At 46.7% G+C, this 14,594-nt stretch overlaps 2 protein-coding genes across 5 annotated transcripts; both read right to left on the bottom strand.

Moving 5' to 3' along the window:
* Positions 1-441: 441 nt before the first annotated feature.
* Positions 442-7,253, bottom strand: ikzf4 (IKAROS family zinc finger 4). Of its 4 annotated transcripts, XM_018760139.2 has the most exons (9): positions 7,030-7,253; positions 5,754-5,916; positions 5,571-5,625; positions 5,256-5,360; positions 4,716-5,021; positions 3,557-3,724; positions 2,216-2,368; positions 1,912-2,043; positions 442-1,678 (listed from the first exon to the last, which is right to left on the bottom strand). In XM_018760139.2, exons 2-9 carry the CDS (start codon positions 5,802-5,804, stop codon positions 876-878), a joined length of 1,773 nt encoding a protein of 590 aa, XP_018615655.1. In that variant the 5' UTR covers positions 5,805-5,916; positions 7,030-7,253; the 3' UTR covers positions 442-875. The 4 variants fall into 4 exon arrangements, with proteins under 4 accessions (XP_018615655.1, XP_018615656.1, XP_018615657.1 ...); XM_018760140.2 differs by lacking the exon at positions 5,754-5,916; XM_018760141.2 differs by lacking the exon at positions 1,912-2,043 and having other exon boundaries at positions 5,754-7,253.
* A 1,960-nt stretch (positions 7,254-9,213) lies between these two features.
* Positions 9,214-12,177, bottom strand: dnajc22 (DnaJ (Hsp40) homolog, subfamily C, member 22). The gene is made up of 4 exons (XM_018760369.2): positions 12,138-12,177; positions 10,437-11,044; positions 9,939-10,231; positions 9,214-9,669 (listed from the first exon to the last, which is right to left on the bottom strand). The coding sequence occupies exons 2-4, from the start codon at positions 10,972-10,974 to the stop codon at positions 9,478-9,480; spliced, it is 1,023 nt and encodes a 340-aa protein (XP_018615885.1). The 5' UTR covers positions 10,975-11,044; positions 12,138-12,177; the 3' UTR covers positions 9,214-9,477.
* Between the last annotated feature and the right edge of the window lie 2,417 nt (positions 12,178-14,594).

The raw sequence follows: 14,594 nt of genomic DNA, 5'->3' as shown, positions 1-14,594 counted from the left end.
CACTTTTCACATTTGTGCTGATTTTCTGATACAAAACCACAAAGGAAAAAGGAATGGAGAACTGATCCAGGTGAGACATTTGATATGCAATACTTCCATGTCAACACATAAAAATCAGAACCGCACTCCTCGGCGTTCACAAATACGGCGCTCGAGTACCGCCGTGTTTCTACATAACCGTTGAGATGGTGCATGAAGAGCAAAGGTCCAAAAGACGGGACCTGGAGACCCTTGGCGGCACAGCTCATCGTAGAGGTGAACTGTGGAGTTTTCGCTAAGGCAATGGACGTCCATCGCGCGTCTTCTACAAGGTGGCCATTTGGTCACTCGCTCAAGCAGAAGGCCGTGCCCCTGACTCTCATGGTATGTAGACGTTACCTACTCAAGGTGATCACCAACAGAGCGGCATACGCGTCTGAGAACAAATGCTTTTCTTTTTTTAAAAAAAAAAAAAAACATGCCGCAATCTTTTTTTTTTTTTTTTTTAAACCCTCAACTCAGCCGTTAGCCGAAGACCTAGTAAATGTCCCCGGTGCCGTCAGATCGCCCTAGCTGGTCACCTTTAAATACCCAACGTATCTCTACGGGTTCAGTATGGTGTTTGTTGCAAAGCCTCTCCCCCAACTAAAAGCTTTCGAGATGAAGGTAAACCAAACTGGAAGAAGGCACTTCTTAGGCAAACCAACAGATTTTGCAGAATGAATCAGTCAGTCTTAGAGTGCAGCTGAAGTGTGCCGTTCGTCCCTTGGCTCCTCCACCAAGAGAAAGAAACAACGCCTAATCTGGCCGACTCTATCGCAGCACAGACCAAACAAAAGCTGCCCTCCTGTCTCAGAAACGCCCAACCTTTCCCATGCATCTTCTCCCACCCCTCCTCAGCCAACCTTGTGCTCCCCGCGGATGATGTGCGAGGAGAACTCGTAGCGGTCCTGGCTACGGTGACCGCAGATGTTGCATTCGAACGGCTGGTGGAATCCATGGCAACCCATGTGGATGGTAAACATGACGTGGTCCAAGAAGAGGACACGGCAGTGCTCGCAGCGAAAGGAGCGCACGGGGCGCCCCTCCCCGTCCACCACTCTCAGCCCGCTGGGGGTCTGCTGCAGTGGCCATGGCGGCATGGACACGTCCTCTCTCTGGTGCTCCCCATCCCTCTCTTTGGCATGGTTCAAGGTACGCTGCGGTGGGGGATGCGGGTGCTGAATGGAGTTGCTCACAGGAGGAGTGACCACACGGGGGTCCTCGGGGGTGCTCTCACTGTCCGTGGATTCCTGGCAACCGTTACTGGGAGAGGGGATGTGGCTGTGGCTGCGGCTCAGAGGCAGATCCTCGCGGCCCTCTCCCATCTCCCGTCCTCCTAAACCCAAACCCAGCCCCCCCGCTCCCGCCCCGCCCCCTGCAAAGTCCATCCGTGGCCCCAGGGGCACCATTTGTCTGTAGAAAGAGCTGATGACTGACGTAAACTCCGGCACGCCGGTGGGCTGTTGATGAGGCAACCTAAGGGAGCGAATGGGCTCAGGTGCTACAACCCCGGCTGGGCCTCCAAGGTACCCTGCTCCGGCAAAGCTGGAAGCGTCACTCGACCCATGGTGCGAGCTTAGCCCATCTCCCTCCTTGTCACCGGTGCCGTTTTGCTCATAAGGTGCATCGGCTGAGTTGAGACGCATGTGCTTTTCCCCTGTCGGAAAAACACACACAGGGAACGTCAGCAGAATACGCTCCACGCGAAGTCTACGATGAGCTACATAAGCGCTACGTGGCACGAAAAAGCGTCACGGGCGTTACGAACGGTGACGGACGCGAAGATGTCATTACAACACCCGTTTCTCCTGCTCTCTGACTCGGACAAACGAAGCGGTGTGCTGCGCGAGGGCAAATCCCCCGTACAGGGCGCTGCAAATAGGTGCTGACCCACAAATTTCTGAGGCGTAGACCTCTTGCGCTTAGTGATGCTGTCGGTCAGCCTGTCAATGAATGTCAGCTTGTCCGCGGAGGCCCGGTGCAAGGAGTCTGCCGTGAACTCCGCGTCCCGGAGCTCCTCACCTGCGCAGGTCAGAGCATCAGAACCGAACCGGCATACCCTGTACTCACAAACGACACATCTCTCGGGTAAACCCCCCTGCGGCGTGTGTTGCTACACACTCTCCGTGTGCCAATCTGCCGGAAGAAACGTGACACAACGCTGCCGCTCGCCAGGGCTCCAGGTGCGAGTTACCCTGTGGGTGAGCGCCAGGGGCGGACCGGGACTCCAGGCTTCGCCGGTAGCTGTGGCAGCGCTCGCAGTGCTCCTCCAGGGCGCTCTGCTGCTTGTAGCTTCGGCCACAGTAGCTGCACTTGAAGACCTTCCCCACCATGGTGGGGGAGGACACTGGGGGACGAGGAGACAACGGGAAAAGCGCTTCAGAACACAAAGGCCGTACAAACGCACTCCGGGACGGGTGTCGTCGATTCTACCACGGCTATATGAAGAGTAGCCGCTCTGATGGGAGCACCTGACACCTAGACGTCAAGATCTAGGTAGCCCATCTTTTATATTAAAAAGGTACCCTTGGTCAACTGAAATGTACCTTTCAGCCGTAGTGACACACACACACCATAATACACCGGAATGCCTGGAGGTGGTGTGGGGGGGATGGGAGCAGCCACTGGTACTTGGACACCCAGATGTCTATTTTTCTCCCAGTTTTTCAGCCTGGGAGTCCCCCCCCCCCCCCTTCTCCTTATTCACAAGGTTGCTTCTTTCAGAACAGAACCTCGTCAAACTGTCTTCTTTGCATCCTTTTCTCACTTTGTAATTGTAATTACACTGAGATGCAACTGAACCGTTAAATTATATTCCTGCGTTACTTACAACGCAAGATCTCATCCTAGACTCGTCGGCCGATTCGTTACCTCGCAGCATTGCTTGTACTTTCTTCCCTTGCGTAAAGTTATGCAAGTCGCCTTGTTCAAATAGATCAGGTAATAAAAGAACATAATAATAATAATAATGCCACCATCGCAGGTACTGTTTATATGAGAATATCGTGATGCTTTAATTTCCAGTTTCCATCAGAAATGTGTGCTGTGCTGCTCACCCCTGCCACACAGCACACATTTACGCTCAACTCTGCGTCCTGCCAGGAAAACACCTCACACGAAGAGGCCAGGAATAGAACTGACGGTTCGCCACAAATTCATCTCCTGGGATTTCTACCTTTCGGCACAAAACCCATTAAAACCGGCAGTTCGCAACAGCACTCGTTTACCAATAACCAAAATGAGTTCCTGCTATCGCTTCGCTCTCCGTGCACTGCCATCACCTGCTCAGCGTGCTCAACACAGAATACGGCATGTAGTTTCCCCAAAAATCAGCGCGCATCACTGACTACAATGTCATTCATACGCCGTACGTGACTCGTCCCTCTAACATCTGTCTACGCAGACTGATCGTGACCCCCGAGCACAAATTCCACCTTCTGAGTCTCAGATCTTGGCTCAACTTGCCTCTCTATGCTCCCATAATGTCTTTTGTATTATGCAGGGAGATCCCCGGGTAGCATACGGACGATCTTACTGGAGTGTGTGCGGAGATGTCCCATGAGCGCATCGCGCCGGCGACAGGCATAACTGCAGAAGGGGCATTTGAAGGGCTTCTCTCCAGAGTGCAACTTGATGTGACGCAGCAGATTGCCCTTCTGGGTGAAGGAGGCACCACACTGGTTGCAGTGAAAAGGCCGCTCGCCTAGCAACGTGGAGACCCACAAACGTACACACCAAGTCATACGCGATGCTTAGCGTGCCTTTTAACACATATATACCCTCCTTAACGTTACAGTACTCCATAAAATGTTGATTCATTACAGTACTTTAAAGCATCCAGGAGAGATACATACATAGATGGCGCAAACTATGAAATGCTCATACTGCTAGATATTTTCTGCTTCCGTTATCTTTGTATTATAGTGATTCTTCCTAATTAGCAGTACAAGGAAGTCACTAATTCGCACCCTGGTTTTTACAGTTATTTTCTACATCCTATTTTCTACCAGTTCCATCCAGGTACTTCCCATTTCTTTCTTCTCTACTCATCACACAATTCTTCTTTATCGCCAAGGAAATTTTTTTAAAGGCTTTTGGAAACTTCCCTAAACCTCAGAAAACTTTCCACAACTAGCGCTGGAATTTTTTTACATACAACTAATTTGAGAACATTCCACATTAAGTATTTTCAAACTGGCGAAAGAAAAATTTCCACAAAACCATACGGGTAAAAAGGATCAGTTAAACCTCATGTTTTAAGTACTTGTATTAAATAGTCTAATTTGATCATGGATTTATTACAGAGTGCGGATTATCACAGTTTACGTTAAAATCTCAGATCAGCTCTACATTTTGCATTGATTCAATGGCAGATGAACTTCCAGCCAATACATTAAAATGTGGCACAATACATTTGCAGTTTTGAACAAGGCAACAAAACTTAATTACTTCCATAACATATACTGTAAATGGGTAACATATAAATATGTAAATGATACAGCGTCGCAAAAAACTACCGCAAAATGTCAGAAAGATTTTTTAAAAAAAAAACCTCATATTATGAAACATTTAAGACCTTAAATTGTCTTTGCCTCAGTTAAAGAACGTGAAATTAGATAACTATATTCTTTATTAGAAAGAAAGCAATTAATTTCAAATGCAACATTCCACCAAGGCACCGGGTACCTACTCACCGGTGTGGCTGCGCTTGTGGACCATCAGTACGTTGGGTCCAATGCACACCATCCCACATATTTCGCACTTGAGTTTCCCACTGGGCAGCCGAGCCGGTCCTTGAGCGGCGGGCTCAGGATTTGCCAAGTCGCTGTAACCTCCCCCTCCGTCCCTGGCTGCCCCACCGCCAAGTTCCAGGCCCCTTTCCTCCACGTGGTCCACCCTCTCATCCTTCCATTCCTCCTCATGCTGCTGTCCTCTGTCCTCCGTTTGTGCTGAGCAGTACAGCTGATCCTCACTGAAAAGCTCCACCTTGACAGAGTTGGCTGCAGAGACAAACAAAAAGTCCGCCGTTTCCACCGATGGGGTAGTCAACCAACAGCGCACAAAAAAGATCCGGTAGCACCCAAAAGGGAACGGTATTGTATTTTCATTCTAATTAAACGCCTTAATTCCCACAGCGCGTAGCCTTAATTGTAGGCCGTGCATACAAATGGGGTCAAAGTCAAAATTAGTCGTGAACATTCATGTCATCAGACACTCAGCGTGTACATACTGACCACTATGGGTACGAGCGGGGGAGGAGTGGTGGCTGTTAGGAGTGCTTGCCATGGGCCCTCCAAATCCCCCTGAGAACTCCTTCTCCGTCGAGGAGTCTCCACTCCCTAAACACATGCACACACAAACAACCCTGGGCAGGAGTACATGACAGCGCGACTCACTGAACACACTGCGATCTTGCCTGTTTGTACCAGTTCGTTATTTGCCATTTGCTTAACCTTTACTGAGCCGCTTGTTCCTGCGCAAATAGAGCCTATATGGTACAATCAAAAGAAGTAGTGCAAAAAATACCGCCCTCAAAGCACTTGTCTTACCTGAGACGTAGGAGCGCCCATTGCAGTCTTCAGTGCTCATTTTCCCACCATCGGACTATAGGACAACAAGTGACAGGCAGCCTCTAAAATCAGAGCTTTCAAGTTGTCTCATCTCACATGGCATCTTAAGGCGGACCACACTGTGCTTTTTTTCTTTTTTTTTCCTCCTCGAAAAATCCCTACCATTCTTTGAGGTGCAGATTTTTCTCCGCCTTCGTGTTCAGTCTGTGCCATAAACCGCTTTAACGTTTGCGTTCATTTGACCGCCGCACGCCCCCACCGCCCGTGACAGCCAGGCCGCGTACCGCCCTCACTCAGTCTTTCCTCCCGAACGTCCTCAATGCAACTTTGGAAAAGCACTGAAAATTAGCCTGGATGACTTCCAAGACGACATACAACCCGATGAGTCAGAAATCCACCAAACTGCAAAAACAAGTCACATGTGGGGCCAAACTCTCCGAGTCTGTGATTATTAAACTTGCTATTTTCAGAAAGACTCTTTTCATATAGAAAAAATAATACAAACATAGATGTACAACTTCTTATGCTGTTTGACCCATGCCATGGCATGGCAGTGTATTGTGCAGCGAGAAGGGCGTCCAAAATTGTATCGAAGAGACATGATTTAGGTGAATGGAATACACAACCGAAATACGTGCCATGATGATGTTGCTGAAAGCACAACTTAACAACTCTGATCGGCAACTGAACACACACAAGACAAAGGTGACAGACCCCATGGTACCTCCATTAGCGCACAGCCTTACATCAAAAAGCAGGTACAGAGTAAAACTCGGTGACTTGTGTTTTTAGAGAGGCTGCCAATCTATGCCTAGAAAGCTTCCAATAAGATGACAAACGTGATGAGCAGCAAGTGCGACACACAGGAGCCTGGCAGGTGTGAGCAGTGTGTGCGGTACAGGAGCTGGTACGAGTGTGTGAAGGGAGCAGGAAGAGCAGCACACACACGTCGTGTGTGTGTGTGTGTCACAACAGGTTGCGGAGCCCTCCTTACTCTGACACGATCATGAAGAAGAGAGCACCTAGAGCAGTATGTTAACACACTCTGACTCTGCCGAGTTATTACCACGAAAGGTAAGGGGAAATGTGCACACGAGGAAGCGTCAGGAAAGCACCTCGCTCGTTTCAGCTCGCGGCCGCACGCGGCGCCTCCGCGGACCACACACGTAGCCGGGAATCCCGCACTCCGCGCTTCTTCTCCATGACAGCGGCGCTAGTTATTTATTCCACAAACACTCTTCGCCCTCGGCTCACTTCCCACTCGCTGGACACTGACTGACACTCGTCACTCCACCTCGACTTGTCCGCCGCACACACACACACCGTCGTCTCCATATCCCGAAAGAGCTTCCCAAGGCGACACGTGACGCGCTCCGTCTCCAGTCCACCACCTCGAGCCGCACTCTTGTTTCGCTCGCGCCGTTGCTATGACACCCACCTCCACACCGATGCGCGGGCTCGAGCCGCACGGCACGGCCGTCGATCTTGTCTTGCTACGGCCACGACTCCCAGCCTTCCTCTGCGTCGCTTCTTAAAACACACACCCACGCACGCCCCGCTTTTCAGATTTTACGCGTCTGGCTGTCGGAGCGATTTCTCCCGCGAAGGCATCATCATCATCATCATCATCTCCGGGACCTTTTACCTGAAGCTCCGAACGACTTCCGGTCCCGCACGGGGACACAGACCCCAGTAATCCCACTCCGCGCGCGCCGATCGGCCGACGGAGCGCCGAACGCATCGATCTGCGCGTGACGGAGACTTTAACTTCGTACTTTTTAATTTACTTCCAAGGGAACGATCTCGTGCCATACGGTCTGATGAGCCCTGTCATCTGCCTTTAATTGTACATTTCAGTTAGGCTCCTTTTCCTAAGTGCTCCTCCTCTGAACAAACTCCACATCTTCAGTATTTATAGGCAAGAATTTGTGTAATTAACAGTACTTTCACTGAATTCTCATTTCTGCAAGTCGAAATGTGCAACTGATTTCTGTCTGTTTGTTTTTCAATGAAGTTGTTCTTTTGTCGCTGATGCCGGATGTAATAAATAATCATGTTGCTCACTGTCGCATCAAAGGTGATGGGAGAAGTCGTATAAAACGAGCAAAAACTGCTTATTGAACAGGTAACACAAAGAAGCAGCGGAAGATTTTGTTGACCACTGAGATTTTTGTTGAGAAACTAACAGTGATCCCTAATACTGTACAAATCAATGATCCAGAATCACTATAATCAAGTGTCGCTCCACTAAATCTAATTCCATAGTATCAGTGGGGAAAAGAACTATGCAAAAAATATGAGTAAATCTATGTTTTAAAATATGCCGAAATGATTTTATCTTATTTCAGTCCACCTGGTATCAGATGTTTTCGTGGTTTAAAAGCAACACTAAATAATATCTATGAAAATAGAAAAGCACTGAAGACTGGAATAAAAAAGAACAGGTGTAAAAGCGAGGACGGGGGAAGTGTTCCTTCAAAATTTAAACAAGTTTTTGGGGAAATTTGTGAACTGTTTTCATACTGCCTTTCAACTCCATAAAAGCAACAATGGGAAGGCAGAATGTGGTGAAAAAGATTGTGGGAATATTATTGGAAAAAAAGCTTTAGTACTTTTCACTTTTGCCACCTTATTAAAATTCTGAAATTTTGAGCTAGTTACAATGGTGTTTGTCCAGTAAAACTGTTTTAAAAAGAAATTATAAAATGATGAGGATTAAATATATAAATGCTATTGGTTTCATAATGTAAAACCAGCAAAAAGTCTAAATACGAGCAAAACTTGTCTCCTGGGTTCTGTCCTCATCAACACCATAGTTACAAGCTTCAATATCATACTATAGTTTAAAAATATTTTTGCTTCAACATATGTTACATTAAGAATTCTTTTATTATTGTGTTAGCCTTTACTCAGCAAAATACATACCCATGTTACTTAACATGCAGCTGTAATTAATGAATATTCCCTGTACAAACTCACACACACTGCCTGAAACCACTTGTCCCGAGCGGAGTCACGGCGAACCGGAGCCTAACCCGGCAACACAGGGCGTAAGGCTGGAGGAGGGAGGGGACACACCCAGGACGGGATGCCAGTCAGACACAGGGAACCCCAAGCAGGACTCAAACCCCAGATCCACCAGAGGGCAGGAGCTGGCCAAATCCACTGCGCCACCGCACCCCCTCTCTGTACAAACTTAAAACTATAAAGTCCATAGATTACAAATTAATATAACGAAGGAAGAGGGGGTGCGGTGGCGCAGTGGGTTGGACCGCAGTCCTACTCTCCGGTGGGTCTGGGGTTCGAGCCCTGCTTGGGGTGCCTTGTGACGGACTGGCGTCCCGTCCTGGGTGCGTCCCCTTCCCCCTCCGGCCTTACGCCCTGTGTTGCCGGGTAGGCTCCGGTTCCCCGTGACCCCGTAAGGGACGAGCGGTTCTGAAAATGTGTGTGTGTGTATAACGAAGGACAAGTCTTCATTTTTTAAATCAACCAAACTTAATTCCTAAAATACACATTTATAAGATCGAAGCTTAATGAGAGCTTTGATTTATCAATTATTATAAATTGTGATGAAGAAAACCACATTTTGTGGTTTTTGAAGTAATTCAAATTGAAGGTCAAATTTTTGCTTTTGAATTGTCACGTTGTAAAATTGGTCGACAATTTATTGTCATTTCAAAAGAATATTTGTAACTCCGTTTTTTTAAATGTGGATACGGACGGTTGAGGCACCAATCTTCAATTCATTACTGCTTCTTCATTACCGCTCAAGATATGTGTCACTTCCAGCTGGAAACTACCAACGATCTCAGCATCGGATTGAAAGGAGATATCCACATGTGTATCAAATTAATATTATTAGTGTGTCCTTTCAACTTTTGGCTGGTTATAAAGACTTATGTCTCTGGGGCCCTTTGTGCCTTTGCAGTAAAGTCTCATAGGCATCCTGGATCCGCATGAACATCTGCTGGGACTCGGTCATCTGGTTGGGGTTGTGATCAGGGTGCCACACCTTCACCAGCTCCCTGTAACTGTGGGTAATCTCCTCCAGAGAGGCCTCCTCACTCACTGACAAAACCTGAAACACAAACTAGAGGTCACACACAGCTAAAGAAAGGAACAACCTCACTGGGTCATGGAATAAATGGGAAGGTGCATTTTGAGGGTTGGCCAATGGAGGGCCCTCTTCCCCAACACAACAAAAATTTATGCAGGTGGCCTAAGGTGTTTGTTTTTTTCAGGAAGCTGTCCAAACCTACCCTGAAACGTTTAATACAATTTAAAAGCACCAAATGTCCTCTGTAAGGTGCACTGTACAGTTTACCCAGATACGGGACTTTGACTCACTTCCAACGCCTCTTTCTCTTTCTGGCTATACTCCCTAAGGAGGATCTCCAGCACCTTCTTCCAACTTTCCTCTGGATACCCAGCTCCGGTCAGGGCACACAGGATCCTATATGGCAGTAGCAGAAGGTACTCAAGTAGCCCCTGGAGCCAGGGAAAGAACCACAGCGCATCCAGCACTGCCGACATGCAGTCTGACAGGTAGAAAATGGTGGCAGTGGTATTGTGGAAAACAAAGTATCCCAGAGGGGCTGAGAAAGCCAGCCAACCTAATCCCAGGAGGTAGAGTCGAGGACCTTGGGAAGGGGACAAGAGGAGCACAATTAACTTAGCAAATGACCTGTAAGATTAGAGATCGAAGAACGAAGAAAACAATGGAGAGAAAAAAAGAAAAATGAACACAAAAACATAGCGGAGATAAATCCTCACAAAAATCAGTCGCTCACTTGATGTTTGTAAATATTACTGTTGACTTATAGACGCAGAGTCACGCGGTCTTACCAAGCTGTCTGGGGGGAGATGAGCGAGGCTCTTTGAACCTGCGGTGCTTGACAGCCGTGACACTGGCTGCCAGGCTAATGGGTAACGGAGAAAATCTACTTCCGTAAAAGATGGGTGAAGTGACGACACAAGCAGTGAGGATCTTCTGTAGATCTGATGTCTCCGTGCCGACAGAAGCCACCAAGTGGACCCCAGCGCCAACACACAGCGGTAACACCAAGAGGTAGAAGAAGCTAAGAGAGTTCAGGCAAACCAGGGCAACCACACCAAAGTAGATTCCCACACAGACCTGGCCAGCAAATCGGATCAAGTTTACCGGTGGTCTGGCTGTACGGTACTTCTTTCTGGAAGCTTCTTGGTTTGCCTGGTTCACATAAGCCGGGAGACGGAAGAATTCCCTGGCCCAGCCCACTCCAAAGCCACCCAGAGTGAGCAGCCATAGCAAAGCATGGCTATCCCGACCCAGGTATATGTGATGAAGTCCCAGTGGACCCCCAATGGCCCACAGTGCGTAGGTGATGATCAATCCTTTGGCCATGTGTCCAGGGCAGTGAAAGCATGGTCTTTATAGGTTCACTGCCATCCTTGGCCCTGAGGTTCTCCTTTACCTGCAGTTGAATTAAAGCAAGTTACAAATTATCACAAGAAATATCGTAACATAAGAAGTTCAAACTGCATGAGAAGTGTCATGTTCTTAGAACATCATTAGAAAGCTAAAGAACATTTTATTTAAATAATGTGCACACAAAAGAATGCCTTATGTCTGCTACAAATGACATACGTTCAGCGATGTTTATAAAAAGGGTTATTGAAGTTTTATTTTTATTGGAAGGGGTTAGAGTTCGTTTTAAAGTGTATGTTACAGAAAGTTGAAAGAAAAAACTTAATACACAGTTTGGTGTAATGTTGTTTGGGGTGGCACAGCAAGTAGTGCTGCTGGGTGCTGTGCATGTGGGTGATGCGAGAGGATGTGGGTTCAATCCCTGCTCAGTCTGTGTGGAGTTTACATGTTCTTCCCATATCTGTGTGGGTTTCCTCCAGGTGCTCTGGTTGCCTCCCACAGTCCAAAGACATGCTGTTGAGGTTCACCTCTTGTGTGTGTGTGTGTGTGTGTGTGTGTGTGTGTGTGTGTTCCACTGATGTATGGATGAGTGACCCATTGTAAGTAGTGTATCTAGCAGTGTAAGTTACCTTGGTGAATATGGCATGTGGGCGGGTAACACTACATAGAGTTAATTGGAAGTTGCTGGAGAAAAGGTGTCAGATAAATAATCAAATGTCATGTTACTTTGCTGTCACTGACTGAGTTGAGTCATTTGCAGATACAAAGGCTGGCAGACAGACAGCATGAGCAGAACTCAAAACCCTGCATTTTGCTGTCGGGTTATCAAAACACCGTCAGCTTCATTGAATCATGCATGGATTTCTGAGATTAACTGAACCACAAAACGGACGAATCACATGGACAGATGCAGGGCCGCCCAGGTACTCTGTGTGTGTGTGTGTGTGTGTCGCTCTCAAACACTGCATATATAACGCCGGCGTTACTAGACACAAATCAAATGAAATGGAGAAGAACTAATAAAATCCATAATCCAATGAATCCACTCATAAAAGACTTGTTACGAAGCCCGTTGCCGTTCTGCGAGAGAAGGGAAAGACTAAGACACGGAGAAAACACGTCGAGTGTTGAGGACTTACCTGGAATTGTGCGCCATTCTCTCCCTGCCGTTCGTGTCGTCACCGTTTCCCTCTTTGGACTTTGGACGTGGACCGTGAATCGGACACGACGGCACTTCTGTCGAGTCCCTGCGCCGCAAAACCGCTCCCGACAGCGATCGCACCTATTATTGATACGCGTCGCCTCTTATGCATGTGTCCTTATATTCATATTGTATTATTATATATACAAAATCATATTCGCGTAATGAGTTGCTATGTGCGGATCCGGTCGATATAATGTACTGAAGCCACGATTAAAAATGCACATTTTTCCAGAACTACCCTACAGATCTTACTGTGAAGCTATATTTACAAATAATGAAAATGTGCAATTATTTTACTGTCTGTAATATTTGCCATACATTAAAATTGCTTTTTAATAATGGCCCAACGGACTGGTTATTTTCTCTCAGACTTGATGATTTGGTTTAAATTTATGAAAAAATCATCAAACCTTATAAATGCTCTGAAATTAAATAACCGTTAACGTTAAAGATATGTTAAAAATAAAATGAAATAGTGGTATAATGACTGGCGTTTCTACTATTTTTTTACTTCTATATTTGACCTACCCCACATTTTCATAGCTTTATAACATGTATTCTTACGCATAGCAGCTAATCAAAACTATATAATTTACCCCTTTCTTATAAAAGGGGGTGCGGTGGCGCAGTGGGTTGGACCGGGTCCTGCTCTTTGGTGGGTCTAGGGTTCGAGTCCCGCTTGGGGTGCCTTGCGATGGACTGGCGTCCCGTCCTGGGTGTGTCCCCTCCGGCCTTACGCCCTGTGTTACCGGGTTAGGCTCCGGTCCCCCGAGAAAATGTGCATTGACGAGTAATGGTGACGTTAAGTGAAATGTGCGGATCATGTAAGGCAACCGAACATCTTGAATAATTTACATTCATTTTGCAGAGATTTTTCTCCAAAGCTCATAGAAAATACAATGTGTTCATTATTAAGAGAAAGAGAGACATAGTTGCCAATGAACGAGTAATTCTTAAGTGCACTTAGTTGCTTCTTTCCACCATATGAACCAATGTTCATCACACGCGTAGCTGCATAAAACTTTATCCGAATATCGGCGATTCCTTCCTAGTATTTTTTTGTATATAAAAAAATTATTGAAAAAATACATTCATATGCGTAACATTTACATTACAGTTGCGTGAAGCTTTATCCGGGCATGATCTCAAAGTTACAGTCAAGACTCGTGCATGAACATTTACATCTTACATGAACTTAAGAGATGATGGGCGAAGTGAGTCTGGAAGAGGTGAGTCTTCAGACCCTTTTTAAATGTGGACAGAAATTCAGCAGTTCTGAGTGAGAGGGGGAGCTCGTTCCACCACAACGGAGCCAGAACTGAGAACCTTCATGCTTTACCTTTCATGCGCGGGACCACCAACTGAACTGGGCAGATGTGGAAGAGCATTACACCTAACTTTAGCTGTAATTAGCTTGAAAAATTTTCCATAAATTACAGCAGCCATCAGCTTATCCCAGGATAGGGGGCCCGGTGACAGGACCCATTGACACCTCCGATTTACCAACACCACAAACTGTGTCCAATGTGTGTTCATCCGCAGATGCTATAGGGAGCGTGATCCGACCAAAACCTAAGGATCTCATTTACAGAAGTGTTTTCGGGTATGGAATCAGGGGCACAAGCGATGTGATGTGTGTGACCGATCCGGCGCACCCGACAAAGTCAGTCGTCCAAAGCAGAAGTGGAGTAAGAGACACCCTGACAGCTGGGTCACCTCTGGGGTTATACGTAATGAAACAGTCTGAGGAAGGAGAAAAAAAGTGAAAGGAAACGACTGGAGTCTGAAAAATAATAGTCCTGCTGCATCATCTCTGGTATTTATTTTGAAGTGTTTGTGAACCGTTTTAACAGCTGAGTAATTTTATTTTAAACGATAAAAATAATTCTAATAATACTTAAATACACATTTTCAGAACCGCTTGTCCCATACGGGGTCGCGGGGAACCGGAGCCTACCCGGTAACACAGGGCGTAAAGCCAGAGGGGACACACCCAGGACGGGACGCCAGTCCATCGCAAGGCACCCCAAGCGGGACTCGAACCCCAGACCCACCGGACAGCAGAACTGTGGTCCAACCCACTGCGCCACTGCACCCCTTAATACTTAAATAATTGCTGTTAATTATTATGTAGGAATACACTGCATTGTCCCACTTCTGAACTGATCTGATATTTGAAGATAGAGGTAAAAATGTGAAAATTATCATGTGTTTTATCATTATGTGATTTTTTTCACGCGGAACAAGCTATAGACAAACTGCGGTGAGGGAACTCCGGAACATTTCAAAATTAAATCAGCAGTGAATGTTAACGAAGTAATAATTTGGAAATATCTCAATTATAATAATCGCATGAGATGACAAATTCTTGACATTGTTTTGATGTTAAAAG

This window comes from Scleropages formosus, chromosome 19 (genome assembly GCF_900964775.1).
Source record: "Scleropages formosus chromosome 19, fSclFor1.1, whole genome shotgun sequence".
In the NCBI taxonomy this organism is placed as follows: Eukaryota; Metazoa; Chordata; class Actinopteri; order Osteoglossiformes; family Osteoglossidae; genus Scleropages; species Scleropages formosus.
This window is presented reverse-complemented; position numbering and strand designations above follow the sequence as displayed.

What these genes read in the sequence shown, in the direction of transcription:
- ikzf4 (XM_018760139.2), bottom strand. Translation starts at nt 5,804, where the DNA reads ATGGCACAGACTGAACACGAAGGCGGAGAAAAATCTGCACCTCAAAGA. An exon ending in TGGGCGCTCCTACGTCTCAG is followed by an intron (nt 5,361 to 5,570) that starts GTAAGACAAGTG and finishes GCATGTGTTTAG; the next exon opens with GGAGTGGAGACTCCTCGACG. An exon ending in CCCCGCTCGTACCCATAGTG is followed by an intron (nt 5,022 to 5,255) that starts GTCAGTATGTAC and finishes TTGTCTCTGCAG; the next exon opens with CCAACTCTGTCAAGGTGGAG.
- dnajc22 (XM_018760369.2), bottom strand. Translation starts at nt 10,974, where the DNA reads ATGGCCAAAGGATTGATCATCACCTACGCACTGTGGGCCATTGGGGGT. An exon ending in ATCTCCCCCCAGACAGCTTG is followed by an intron (nt 10,232 to 10,436) that starts GTAAGACCGCGT and finishes CCCCTTCCCAAG; the next exon opens with GTCCTCGACTCTACCTCCTG. An exon ending in AAGAGAAAGAGGCGTTGGAA is followed by an intron (nt 9,670 to 9,938) that starts GTGAGTCAAAGT and finishes TTTGTGTTTCAG; the next exon opens with GTTTTGTCAGTGAGTGAGGA.